The 14569-nt window shown below is 40.5% G+C and overlaps 1 protein-coding gene across 10 annotated transcripts in view; it reads left to right on the forward strand.

Moving 5' to 3' along the window:
* The window catches only part of LOC131052722 (uncharacterized), a 47170-nt gene extending 33415 nt beyond the window's left edge, over nucleotides 1–13755 (forward strand). For 6 of the 10 annotated variants that reach the window (XR_009372744.1, XR_009372745.1, XR_009372747.1 and 3 more), the window contains 3 exons: nucleotides 9791–10469; nucleotides 10566–10716; nucleotides 12830–13755. Coding sequence is in view for 4 of the 10 variants with exons in the window: in XM_059221783.1 (XP_059077766.1) it covers nucleotides 9791–10018 (228 nt within the window). In the remaining 6 variants the exon portion in view is untranslated. Of the gene's footprint in view, nucleotides 1–9790; nucleotides 10717–12829 lie in introns of all 10 variants that reach the window. The other 4 variants (XM_059221784.1, XM_059221782.1, XM_059221785.1 and 1 more) reach the window with 2 other exon arrangements.
* The last annotated feature ends 814 nt before the right edge of the window (nucleotides 13756–14569 follow it).

Here is a 14569-nt window from a genome sequence, read left to right on the forward strand (position 1 = left end):
TGAATGGTGTCGCCAATAGGTAATGTCGGAATTTTTGGACGGAGTATACCATGCCGAGGGCTTCTCTCTCCGTCGTGCTGTAGTTCCTCTCCGCGTTTGACAAGAGTCGACTTGCAAAATACACTGGGTGGTCCAGCCCGTGGCTGCCAACCTGTGCCAGGGTGGCCCCTATGGCGAAGTTGGATGCATCGACATGTACATGGAACTCCCTGTCCCAGTCCGGGTATGTCAAGATTGGCGCACCCACCAACCGTGACTTTAACTCTTGAAAAGCCTCTTCTTGGGCCGTCCCCCAGACGTACGGCTCCCCCCTTCGTGTCAGCCTATCAAGTGGGTATGATACTTGGGCAAAGTTCTTAATAAACCGCCTATAATACCCGATGTGTCCAAGAAATGACTTGACGCCAGTGACATCGTCGGGCGCCTCCATCTCCACAATGACCCGTATTTTGTCAGGGTCCGTCTTCAGTCCAGCCTTGCAGACGATGTGCCCTAGTAACTTGCCCTGAGGCACCATGAATTTGCATTTCTTGGGATTTAGGGCGAGGCGCGCTCGTCGGCATCTCTCCATGCATTCGCCAAGTGCGGCCAGATGTGCCTCCTGCGTGCTGTAAATGGACCAATCATCCAAGAATGCTTTGAAGTTTCCTACGGACATTTTATCGAAGATATGGAGGATTATCCGTTGGAAGGTAGCTGGCGCGTTGCACAACCCGAATGGCATCCGGTTGTATGCATAGACGCCATCTTCTACGACAAAGGTGGTCTTCAATTTGTCCTCCTCTGAAATGGAAATTTGATTATATCCGGAGAATCCATCCATAAATGAATAAATTTCGTGACCCGCGACTTCCTCGAGGATGGTGTCTGTGAATGGTATGGGAAATGGATCTTTAATTGTGACGGCATTCAAACACCTGAAGTCTACACAGATTCTTATCTGGTCGGCCTCCTTTTTCAAGGATATCACAATGGGTGATACCCATTCACTCGTCTGGACCTTGAAGATAATCCCTGCTTCAAGCATGCGGTCAATTTCGTTATTTACCCTGGCCGCATAATTTTTGTTCATCCTGTATGGCCTCTTCCGTACGGGCATGGCTTCGGGAACCAGAGGGATCCGATGTACACAAAGTTCTTGTGGTACCCCCTTGAGGTCCTTATACGTCCAAGCGAACACATCTTTGTATTCTATGAAGATTTTGAACGCCGCCGTCTTTAAGACGGGATTCCAGTCGTCGCCGACTAGAATATTTTTCTATTCTGAAGTTTCCCCAAGGTTTGTAACTTGAAGTGCGGATTCTTCATACCTTATGGGCTTACTTTTGTCAAACTTGTGCGCTGGTGCGTCATCCACAGGGACATCCCCTTCCTTGTATTGTCCGTATTCTGGCGGAAACTCGTTCATGTCAGGTCCTTCAATCCCCAACATATTGCACCCGTACAATAATTCATAGTCTTCCATTTGCCAATGGAAGAGCCCTCTCAAAGAATCCCTCTCATCCTCAGAACAGGCTTGAATTCCTAAGATGCCTTCATCATTTGGTTCCCTGCCCTCCTTCCCTTCGTCGGTATCGTCTCCGTCGGACTCTGACTCCGATGCCAACTCTTCACTGACCAGTTGAGTTTTGAGGTCAATGGTATACCTTCGGCCAGCCTTTTCCATGGACAAGGTGTTTTTCTTCCAATTGTGATTTGCTTTGGCCGCCACCAACCAGCCTCTGCCGAGGATGGCGTCGTACCCCTTCTTCTTCAATGGGATGACCACAAAATTCAAGACGAATGGCTGTGTTCCGATCGTCACCTGTTGCGCCATGAGTGTGCCAAGCGGCTTGATGCCGTGTTGGTCTGCTCCCAATAAATTAAAGGTGGACGGCCAGAGAGTAGGTTTACCCAATTTTTTCCATGTTTCCTCTGGCAAGACATTTACTCCCGACCCGCCGTCGACAATTGTGTCGGTCAGGATGGTGCCCAATATACCCATCTCCACCACTGCTGGGTGTCTACCATTGTTGATCGTCAGGGTTAATGGGTCTGCTGCTGTCTCGCCAAGGTTGTCCTTGCCATGTATTGGTTGGCCTACTGGGGTTATTATTGCGGATTGCAACAACGTCGCTCGCAAGTGCGGCATACTTTCCAGGAGGTCCTTCATTTTGACGGGTATCTCGACCTGTAACAGTTGGTTTATAATATTTGTTTCTCCTTCAGAGCGAGAAGTACCCGCAAGCCCCTGTGCATCCTTGCTCCTTGACATCTCCTTTTCCAGTTCCGCCCGTGCCTCCAGTGCCTTTCGTTTTTCCGTGCGGGGGTCTGGATAAGTGGTTGCTTTTGTCTTGGACCTTGTTATGGCGAGTACATCCTCCGTTTCTACATTCAACAGGTTCACGCCAGATTTGGGACAATTGCCATCATCATGGTCCCTCGGACCGCACCATTTGCAAAGTTTTTGTGGTGCTTCCTCCACTGTACAGTCTCTGGCAAAATGCCCCCAGTGATTGCAAGCTCGGCATTGTATCATCGGCCGCCCTTTAGCGTCGTATTGGATTCGGCTTCTATTATTCGTATTGTTATTATTACCTCTTCCTCGCCTGTTGTTTCGGTAGCCGCCAGACGAGGCATTGTTGCTCGCAGGCTGGGACGTGCCGGCTGACGCAGATGGTTCTGTAAAGAGAACCTGTTGGTTACGGGTCCTCATATTGTACGGACACTCCTTGGTAAGGTGTCCGGCAATCTGGCAAATATCACAAAATGCTTTTTTCGGACAAGACCCCTTGGTGTGTCCGTCGGTACGGCAGTCCGTGCACCATAACTCCCCTTCGTCGCCCTTGCTTGTGCTTCCTTTGGTTGTCTTTATCTCCCTCATCATTCGCTCCATATCTTTCTGGAGAGCCCGTACCTTCCGATTAGAGTCGTCATCACTGCTATCACTTTTGTCAGAAGAGGAATCATCCTCCGACGAGGATTTATTTTTCTTCTTCTTGGACATCTTCTATTCACTTTCTAAATCCATTGCCCTGTTATAGGCGTCGGAATATGAAGAAGGAGGTACTATCTTCATTTTTCGTCTAAGGGATTTCTTTAGACCTTCCACGAACCACCGTTTTTTTAGTCCGTCTGCCGGCTGGTTCTCCATCTTTCCTAGCAGCTCTTTGAGCCACCGGCTGTAGGTTCGAACAGTCTCGTCCTTTCTCTGTTTCGTGCCGTAGATTTCGGCTACGATCTCATTATCGTCTCTTAGGAGACGAAATTCTGCTTGAAATTCCTTCTTCAAGTCTGCCCATGTGCTAATTTTAGCCTTATCCGTATCCGAAAACCAGTCGATGGCTACGCCCCTCAGGGTTGCGGGGAACTGTGCTACCCACTCGTCCTCATCGGTAACACCATTCGCTCCCCAAATTGTTTCACAAGTGCGATAGTGGCGGACAGGGTCTTCTTTCCCATCCCCATGGAACTTTGGAAGTTTTTGTTTTTGTGCCATACCTTGCCTTTTTACTACTGGTGGCTGTTGTCGTACTCCGGATGGGTCAGATCCTATAAGGGGTGCTTGACCGCCGTGCCCCGGTGTCCCTCCGACACTCCTGGCAGCCCCGGTGTCTTCTCCCTCTTCTGCCTCCTCCCCACTCCTTGGAGTTTTCCTAGCCTCTGGTGTGTGTGGCAAGTCCCTCAAATCCCTCAACTGAGTTTTGGTACACTCTATCCTACGGCGGGTTTCCGCAAGTAACTCCTCCCGACTCCGTGGGTGGCCGCTGGCCTCACCGTCCCCTTCGGAGCGTTCCTCCTCTCTTCGCTTATACCTCTGTCGCCTTTCCGCTTGCTGTTCAAGGATCAAGGCACGTTGGGCTACTGCACGTTCATCTATATATTGTGGCTTATTTTTGTCCTTATTCAGTGTATTGGGCATTAATTCCCAGACAGCTTCCTATATACTTAATGACATAAAAAGTAGAACACTTTTATTCATTCATAATGTGGAAGACAAGTTTATGCCAACAATATGACATAATCATTACAATAAGTGTTCTTTATTCCGCCCCGTATGGCTCACGGTTCAAATGCCCCTAGCCTAGCGCCATCTCGTTCTACTTCCCGTTCCTCGTATTGCTGCAAAATTTGTTGGCGTCGCTCTTCCTGGGCAATCTCCTCCAGGCGAGCTTGTTGTGCCAACGATGCTTGTGCTAGCAATCGGGGGAGATGGTTCATCAACCGATTTACCTTCAGACTCACTTCCAACGCTGTCCACACGGCACTTGGTGGGACTCCTGCCTCCGCCGCCTCTCGTCGCACGTGGGTCTGAATGGCTACTTGGAGTAGAATCGAAAATTCTCTCGTCGCAGTGTCTTCTCCTATATAGAGTTCTGTTTGGGCATCGTCGACCTCCGGATTCACCTCACCAACGGGTAGGCCCATTGTGTCTGTGCGCCATCCGTGTCTCCTTGTCTCCTGTTTCGAGTTCGTGTCGGCAACGGCGCCAAATGTTTACCTCACTGAGTAAACAGGAAGAATACAGAAACTGAACAGCAATGTACAATGCAAATATAAAAGAAGTACCAGAATAAACTTTCCATTAATGTCAAAGGATGTTCATATTATATCCGTCGTCAACAATACATGTCCCAACACCCGGAGGTGATACAATATATGACTGCCGAAGGGGTGCGACCCAACCGTCGCAACTCCAACTACCTACCCGTCGGCTAACTAACTATTGATAATTAACATTACTAACTATCCACTTTTTCCCGATAACAAAGTCCAGGGCTGATTTTGATTATCGGGGTATGAAGGAGAAGATCAAAAAATCCTTTATGCACGTGCATCGCATTGAGGATATCTAGGTAGATCTCCAACAGAGGTCGAGGTTTTAAAGATGGATTACTGTAGGCTCACTGTTGAGCAGGTTGTTGATTTGAACTTGGTGGATATTCCACAAGGGATGATTGATAATGGGCACGTACTTGATCCTGAATATATTTCACGAAGGGTTGAGGAAGCTCCACTTCCTTTAATCCAATGGTCACACAAGGAGTGCATATCCATTCTTGAGAGATTTCAGCATATCTTGGCTAACACCAACGCTTGGCTGAAAAGTAATGCTATTAGACTCATAAAAATCAAGATTGGAAAAGAAGATGATTCTATGAGACCTCTTGGACATAAGTCTGAGATTTAGGTTGACAACAAGGGAGGCGCATCATCTTCGGGCACAAAGATCAAATTGCGAGTTAGTCAGGCAATAGTGCTTCCTCCTGAGGAGGCGACAGTTCGTGGAAAGGAAAAGTCACGATTTCATGTTCAAGTGATTGATCTAGATAATCCAGAAGAAGGGTAGTAATCTGATGATGCTCCCAAGTCTCCATCATCTGACTCGCCTCATGAGATTATTCCCCTAGTTTCCATTGAGACGTCCCTTTCTCCTCCTGACTTGCTTGTTGATGAATCTCCTCAAAAATGCCATTCCTATTTCGACATACGAGCCACCTCCTGATCATCAACAAGAGAGTGTGCGAGAAGTTCCTAAAGATATTCCTGCTTGTGTCCAGCTGTCAGAAATTGATACCTCCACTTCTGGTTTTGAAGAATTCATAAGGCAATCTTCATGCCCATTGGTTACTGAGAAAACCGTGGTCGCCATCCAAACAAATATTCCTCCCAGGATGACCACAGTTGTTCAAACAAAAATTGCTTCTCCTTTGCCTACGGCTGCTACTGAAGGAGAGTTGATGGCTTTACCTCCATGGCTTAGTTCTTTTACTCCAAAAAGGAAGAAGCAAGAAATCTCACTTGATATCTTTAATTATCAGCAACTAAAACAGTCCAGATCCAAGGTTGCTAAAAAGGCCAAGACTATCTCTAGAATAACTGTTGACAGCAACAAGATGAAGGTAGCTGAAATTCTTGAACCCATTGCAAATAAGCCATTTGAAGAAATGTTAGCTGCTGATTACGAAGTTACAAGGATAGAACTGGGTAAGCAAACGCATGAGGTGATTAAACATGATGCTCTATTTTTTGTAGCTTCACAGGTATAGCGGTGTGATGAACTGCTAAGAAAGAAAGATAAGCTAGAAGAAGAAAACCGACAACTTATGGCAGTTGTTCATAAAATCACAAAACCTGTTGTTGAAGGGAGTAACTCCATAGGTTTTTCTGATTCCCAAGAATCAATTCGTGGAGTGGAAAGGGCTTCTTCGAAGGTACAAGCATTGGATTCTTGGGTTGATCGGCTTCATGATCTATGTGCACAAGTAATGCAGGGCATTTTTCAGATGATGTCTAAGTTGGAAACCGTTGAAGAGAAACTAGATCAGACTTTTGATATTTTCAAAAAGAATCTAGAAAGTGTTGAAGATAGTTTGACAATCTGGTGTAGTATGCCCCAACAACAGTTGAGCATTCTACTGGAGCATGTCATCATCTCTTCCAAGGTCATGTACTTGGAATTTGAAGAGCTTCTAGAAAATAAGGCCCTTGTTCTTAAATCCTTCATTGAGGAGATTGGTGATACAATGAGATTACAGGGTGAAGTTTTCTGAGATATTGTCTCTCATTGTGAAAAGGCCTCTTGCAACATACTAAGTCAGGATGGAGAGTTGATTCCAGAAGAAGAAGTTCTTGCTAATTTACAGATTAGGATATATAATGAATGGAGGAGGGAACAATTCTCGGCCGCTTCAATTCAAATGTTTATGAAACACCAAATCTTTTTGCATGAAATCCAGTCTCTCTTGGAGAAAAACTGCTCTGCACTCCTCCGATGCCATGATACCATTATTGTGAAGACCATGGTTGTTGCCAAGAACACCCATGAACTGGATCCTGATGAATTACAAATTATCATCCAGAAGTTTGAAGGATTCGTGTCTTCATGTAATGCAACTTAAGTGTTTTTCAACACTTACTTGTATTTTTCCACATTTGTAATCTTTAGTTGTAGTTTTTCTTTTGACAAGTTACATGTAAAAGTTTTTTGTAAAATGCAAGTTAGCTCTTTACTTGCACTTTTGTAAGTACGTATAAAGCAACTACAAGTTATGTTCAATTAGGACTGTAGTTGGAATAAGTCTTAGTTAGTTATTGAATAAGTCTTGGTGGTTGAGAGAATCTCTCAAGTTAGTTAGGATCCTCCCACCTTTTTCTCAAGGCTCCTCTTCTATAAATACTTGACGGGTCTATTGTAATTTTTATCTTTTTGGAAAGCAAGCAAAAACTTTGCCAAATTTACAACAAAGAAATCTTTGAGCTTTCATGGGTGAATTCAAGAATTGAAAGGAATAGAAAGAAATTGCTCAAGCTTTGAGTCTTTGTGCTACATTGTTGAGTTTGTGTTCAATATTATCTTTCTTGCAAGTGTTTCTTAAAGAGTTTAATCACATCTGATTTGCAGTCTTTGTGCTGCAAATAGTTGAGGTTAATATAGATTAAAATAAATATTTTGTTGAGAGAAGTTGTAAGTCTTTGTGCTTTCACTTGTTCTTAGGAGAATTTAGGAGTAGGTTTTGTGAGAAATAGCTGAGTCTTTGAGCTTATACTACTTCCCATTGTTTTAAGTAGAAAAGAATAAGATATTCCAGTCTTTGAGTTGTTATAATTTGTTCTTTATAGCATTAGTATAGAAAAGGGTAGATAGGACTTCACATAATCAAGTCTTTGAGCTTGATATTATTGTCCCGTCCCGAAGGAAGTGATGGAAGTCTTTGCGCTTTGAGGAAACTTCATTTCCTTTCTCTCATTTCATTTTGAAAGTGGTTACTGATGTTTATATCAAATCGCTATCCTTTTCTGTGAAGAGAAAATGATATTGTCTTTCTTGAAAGAAGAAGAAAGATTATTGTCCTATCCTATTATATTTTCAAAGTTGTAGTTAGATAGGGGGAGCCTTCCCTTAATTAGGAGAGTTTTACTGACACGCTATGGTTTAAACCACAATTTTGTATATTTCCCCAAGTGTACAAAATTTTTAACCAACACCCTTCACCATTATATTTGCTTCTTGCCAATCATATTTTGTATTATTTAATGAGAGAAATGAAATCAAATAAACATGCGTATCGTTCTATTGAGGTTAAAGTTAGTTCTCCTTTTCTGGTAGTCACCTAGACTTGTACTTTGTCTCAAATTCTAGATTTCCTACTAGATGCATGAGTCTTGTTATTAAAGGTATGATATAAAAGTTCATGCTTTGATAGGTTCAAACTACACCTCCAAAGAAGTATTGTGTACGACCTAATGAAGGTGTTGTGCCACCTAAGGCTACATGTGATGTGATAGGTTTGAAACTTGATATTTCCAATGGCTCATGGAGTGTTTAACTCTTGCTTTGATATGATGCAATTTACAGTTCTCTGAACTTGTTTAGTGTGAACTTGATCGTACTTTCGCTTATATTTTGTACATTGCGATTTGTTTGTGCAAGCTCAGAAGGAAGCACCACTTGATATACAATGCAAACACAAACTCATTGTGTAGAGTGTCATACCACCTTCTCAACCAACTCTTAAGGACGTCACTTCTAATATGATGAGTGCCTACTAAGATTTGATTTTAAAAAAACTCAATGCTTATGGATACAAGGTTCTCCTATGTGTACTTGTTTACCTATTTTCCAATCTTTGTAATTAATTATAATAGAATTCTTTTAGATATTCTAGAGTCTTTGAAGTTTGGAGCTCAAAACTCATATGGATAATAACTAGTTTTTCTCTTCCACCATGACATTGCTAATGCAGCTTGAGGACCTACCCTCAGCCAATTCGATATGCTTTCCCATTGGTTCTTAGTTGAGACTGACACCCATTTTTGCATGGTGACACAGTTTGCCATTTACTATGATAACCGCAGGTTTTTTGTGTACTAGTTTCTTTTAATATTCACCATTCTGCATTTTTGGCATTTACTATGTTCTAATTTGGCAAAAGCTCAAAGTTATGGCAAGTGAACTAATCGTCACATTTCTGCCTAAATTTCCCCCATTTGTTCAACTAGATCTATTTTTAAATTCCCCTGACCATGTTAGCTTTGGATCTATTTTCATGTATTTACTATATGCATATATAAAATTAAATATTCTTTACTTAGTTAGGACAAGTGTACTAATTTGCCATTGGATTTTTACTTAGTCAGGACAAGTGTACTAAGTTACCATTGGATGATTGAAATGACATTTCATATTGTGTCTGACCATTGAAATCATAGATCTCGATGCATTTCTTAATTAATATATGTTCGTACATATCCACAATTTAAAAAAAAAATTCAATTCAAGCTTTAAAATGGAGATTTATTTTCTTGAATGTAGTTGTCAGTAATTTTTCTAAGAGGTTAGGAGTAACTTTGTTATGTTGTTATTTACCTTAGAAATGAACCAGGCAGAACAAGTCTCTAAATTACTTGTACTTTCTCGCCAATTTAAGGCCATTGCGAGTAAATCGATCTCTATCCTTGAACGGGTCATTGGAACACCATAACCTTTAGATAGATCTCTCTTTATGATGCAGCATTCTTGTTCTTAAAATTCTTAGTTTTTTATTATTCTATGCTTTATAATATAGAAGAGTAAACAAACAAAAAAATGTGGTCTTATGCCTTTCCTTATTAGTTCCTGCCCCCTTAAGGAACTATTGTGAAGGGTATTCGTTATTCTGCCAATACTTATCTCTGCTCCTGGCAATCACATTGCTTGTATATAATTTTTAGTTCTTGGCATTCCTTATTTTGCAATGTTTTAATTGTTTGGTGTGAACAATTTTTAGTACAAATGTATTGATGAATGAATTTTTTCCCGTCTCATTAGATTATATTTCAAGAGGGATATAGGCGCCTTCACACGAAACAAGGTGGGCTTTACCTGGTGACTGCAGGGCTAGAGTGTTTGGCATGCTGTAGATGGCGGAGACGGAGACAGTGCAGAGCCCAATGCAAGAAAACCCTAAAGCAGGGCCGTCAAAACAGGAGCTCTCGGTTAGCGTCCCTTGCAAGCAGTTGGCATTTGGGGCTGAAGCCATACGACATGGAGGGGTAGACGTGTAGCTTCGGTGGGTTTTATGGGCAGATTTTACTGTTTTTTTGTATGTATGGGATGGGCAATGGTTGTGCATCCTACCTGGACACCAGTTTCCTTAACAACAGTGAGTGAATATATCAAAGATCGAGAAGCGTTTTTGATAGAGCACTCTCAATCTATAAGAGGCATGGTATGCGACAGAAAGGACAAGATTAATACACAGTTGATCGATGCTCTTCCTTGTTTGGAGACTGTGGCCACCAGCAGCGTTGGAGTGGATAAGGTTGATTTGGCCAAGAGCAGGCAGTGCAACATTGCGGTGGTCTATACTCCTGATGTGTTGACTGATGTAGTGGCGGATTTGGCCATCGCTCTTGTGCCTGATACCCTTCGTCGCATTTCATCTTCTGATTGCTATGTTCGCCAGGGCCTGTGGCAGAGTAAGGGAGACTACAAGCTAAGTTGCAAGGTAATTTTTTATAGATACGACGTGGTTCGACAATTGGGTTCTATTTTTCTCATGCAGATTAGATGTGGGTGTTGAAGAGTTTGCCAACTGTATTAGGTGCCACATCTACAAATAAGCAGCTCTGTAAATAAGTTGGAAGCGGGAGAGGGTTAACACGGTTCCTGGCAGGCTGCAATGAATAATATCCAAGCTCTACAACTCTCGTGACATCTCTGCACTTCAATCCAATTTTGGTTATGGACCTCTGGTATGCATTTTGCTCTTCCTTGATAGTCTACTTCATTCTTGTTTTTCTTTGCTTTTGTGTTGTCCCAAACTATGTCCCCAAATGCCCACTTGTTGTAAACCTAAAGAAACACTACAAAACAAGCATTTAACTATTTGTTTGGTTGTGCTTTTAATTATTCAGATGGGAATGGTTCAAGCAGATGTGGGTGGAAACTAGAAATATACAAATTAAAATGTATTTGCTGCATAAATAAGAGGACAGAAATAATAATTACATCATGATAGTTTACTACTACTCAAGTCACAACTTCCAGGCTTCTGTTTGAATGGCTTGTTTGGTTCATAGGGTTTCAAAAAAAAATGTTATCACTGTATCCATTGTGAACTTAACCCATTTCATCCCTTGCCTGCCCTTGCCTGCCCTTGCCTGCACAAATGCAACCTTTCTCATGATAGGAATTTGTTGGAAGATTCTTCACAAAACCTGTGTGCTATTTTCCTGGCTCTTGTATTTTACCCACCAGATGTGTAGGCATAGACAATGCATATGAACTGTTTGACAAAATGCCCTTAATAATATGGTCTCATAGAATGCAACGATTGCACGACATGTACAAAATCTGGTGTATAGAAGGCTTAAGAAATCTACAAGAAAATGCAATTGGTAGGCGTAAATCCAAGTTCTGCAACTATCACCAATATTCTCCCCTATGCCAACACCCTCCGCCTTCCAGTTCGATCTGGACCGCCAGTGTGGATTCCCCCTATTTCAACGTAAACCCGCTAGCCTACCTTTTTGGGATTAATCAATTCTCTATTCAAAATTTCATCCTTTTAAAACCCATATTTGCTATTGAGCTTTTTTCATACGGGACGATGTACATGCACTCCAAGCTCCCCTGAATAAATCTGCATGTTACATGTCCGGAAACTTGAGCGACTTTAACGAATACCGTAGGCAATTCTATGTAATCAAATCTAACCAGTTCTCCAATAATTTCTATTAAACTGCCCACAATTAATATATTGTGGCCAGCTCATAGAAATTGCAGGGTTTCGTAAATGTTTTTAAGATCTATCTTGGATTCATTTATTTATGTCTGACTCTGATAAGAGCAAACTTTACGACATTATTACAGAGCAAAAAGATTCAAAATTCAATCGAGAGAATGTGAAGAATATAAAGAATCTATAGTAGCAGGCAGGTTCAAAGCCAGACCAATTATTTTTGTTATGGTTTCTTTTATCTTTCAATATTTGTCATTTTTTGGGGCCCCTGTTTGGCATATTATTTTCCCCCCCTATTATTAGAGATATGAACAATTTGAAATATTTTTCCTCTTTGTTGCAGCCATAGGTTAGAAAATCTTGTTATAATGATACTCATTTTCTCATTGTTGTTCGATTTTAAATCTTACTCATCAATTCATCACTATACTTAATGTTTATTGTTTTCTTATGGTTTGGTTTGCAAATCACTTTCATTTTTTTGTAAGAGGCCTGCCAATCTACATTTTTCCCCTCTTTGATGTAGGTACAAACTAGAAAATCTAGATATAATACAAACTTATTTCATGTTTTCATGTTTGTAGTGTTAACTTATAAAGTGGAGAGCTTGAAGGAATAGAAAATGTGGTTCTTGTGTTGTGTATTGCATGCAGTCTTAAATTCATTTTTTTTATAGGACTTCTGTAAATCTACTTTTTGACCTTAAGCTTTCAATTTTAAAGATCCATTTTTCAATTGGAGCTAGAAGTAGAATAAAATATGGTTAATGTATCAAAATTTTGTGGCTTGCTGATGAATTTTTACATGCAATTGGAGTTTTGTGTTATTTTGATCAATTGGTGTGCAACCTATTAATTTCTAGTCTTTAGGCAGTATTTTCTTTTTCCCAAAATAGAAGCGACCGTGAATCAACTTTTAGATGTAAGCTTGACATTTTTTTTTGACTCTGCTATTATAATGTAGTTTCTTTCTCACCTAGTCTGGAATGCAACGTGAGTCTCAGTGTGCAGATTATGAGAAATATTGAGAGTCAAAATGTTAATAATTAGGGAGTGATAATTCTTTTGTTACCGTATGGAATTGTTCAAACTTTTCAAGCATCTCATGTCTATCTCCTTGTGAAGCTGCACAAGAAAGCAAGTAGGAGGAAAACGATTTTGCCAATGCAAAGGAGAATGATGGAAAATAGAGTTTCAGGCTATCAGCTGAATGCACCGTTTCTCAAGAGATATCCAAGAAAAACTAGAAGTGCAATAATGACTAGAGAGGTGAATTCTGAAGCTTCCAGAGTGAATTGCATTTTTTGTCAATTCCTTAAAACTCTCGTTATTAATGGAACCAATTTTAAGCAAGAAAAAGACGTTGCAATATAATGGAATTAGAGTGAAGCAGAATGTTGTTCCAATATGGTAATTTACCTGTTGGCTATATGATGATTTTGAAGGGGACCTTATCACTTCTACAATGAATTGTTTTAGATAGAGAATTGGAATGTAGATCCAATACTTATGGTGCAGTTATGTTCCACACAATGTTGTGATACATGGGCTGAGCTTGCAAATAACTCTTCAGAACTCAATATTATCATCTATAACAGACGAATAAGTTGATGTGCTCTTTGTTTCCTTCAAGGCTCAGAAAATGGACAAAAACATTGTGTGGGACTAAACTATAATTTCAGGTGTTGAGTCAATATTCCAAACCTGAAGCATTTCTATGGGTGCAATCTCTTACACCACCCTAGTATGCAAACTTTCAAATAAATCAATGTCTTCAAATATAGTTTTTATCTTTTTCATTGGTCAAATCATCACAGCCATTGTCAAATGGGTTAATAATAACAAGAAAGACATCTTCAGTTGGACTAGACTTGGATAACAAGAAAAACATCTTCAATTGGACAGGACTTGGAGCCATGAAAATCTATGAATTCTGAGTAGTAATTTACTTGTTGGATATATGATGATTTTGAAGAGGGCCTTATCAGTTCTGTAATTAAATGTTTTAGAGAGAGAATTGGAATATAGATCTGATACTTATGTTGCACTTATTTTCCACACAGTGTTGTAATCCATGGGTTGAGCTTGTGAATAACTCTTCATTTTTCAATATTATAGTTATCAGTTCTGCAATAAAATGTTTTGGATAGAGAATTGAAATGTAGATCCAATATTTATGTTGCAGTTATTTTCCACAGTGTTGTAATCCATGGGTTGAGCTTGTCAATAACTCTTCATTTTTCAATGTTATAGTTATCAGTTATGCAATAAAATGTTTTAGATAGAGGATTGGAATGTAGATCCAATACTTATGTTGTAGTTCCACACATTGTTGTGATCCATGCGTTGAGCTTGTAAATAACTCTTCATTTTTCAATATTATCATCTATAATAGCCGAATAATTTGATGTGCTCTCTGTTTCCTCAAGGCTCAGAAAATGGACAAAAACATTGTGTGGGACTAAACTGTAATTTCATGTCTTGAGTCAACATTCCAAACCTGAAGCATTTATGTGGCTGCAATCTCTTACACCACCCTACCGTGCAAACTTTCAAATAAATCAATGTCTTCAAATATAGTTTTTAGCTTTTCATTAGTCAAATCAACACAACCGTCGTCAAATGGGTTAATAATAAGCAGCAAAACATCTCCAATTGGATTGAACTTGGAGCCATGAAAAGCTATGAATTCTTAGCAGTAAATATTTCAAATATCCTTAGTGTATATACAGGAGTATCCAACAAAATTAGAAAATCCTCCAGCATTATTCCTTTCAGGCTTATCTGTTTCAAATGTTTGATAAAGTTACCAAGTTATTGCTGAGTTTTTTCTGAGTTTTTGCGAGTCTCGAGTTTTTAAAAAAT

This window comes from Cryptomeria japonica, chromosome 5, assembly GCF_030272615.1.
Source record: "Cryptomeria japonica chromosome 5, Sugi_1.0, whole genome shotgun sequence".
In the NCBI taxonomy this organism is placed as follows: Eukaryota; Viridiplantae; Streptophyta; class Pinopsida; order Cupressales; family Cupressaceae; genus Cryptomeria; species Cryptomeria japonica.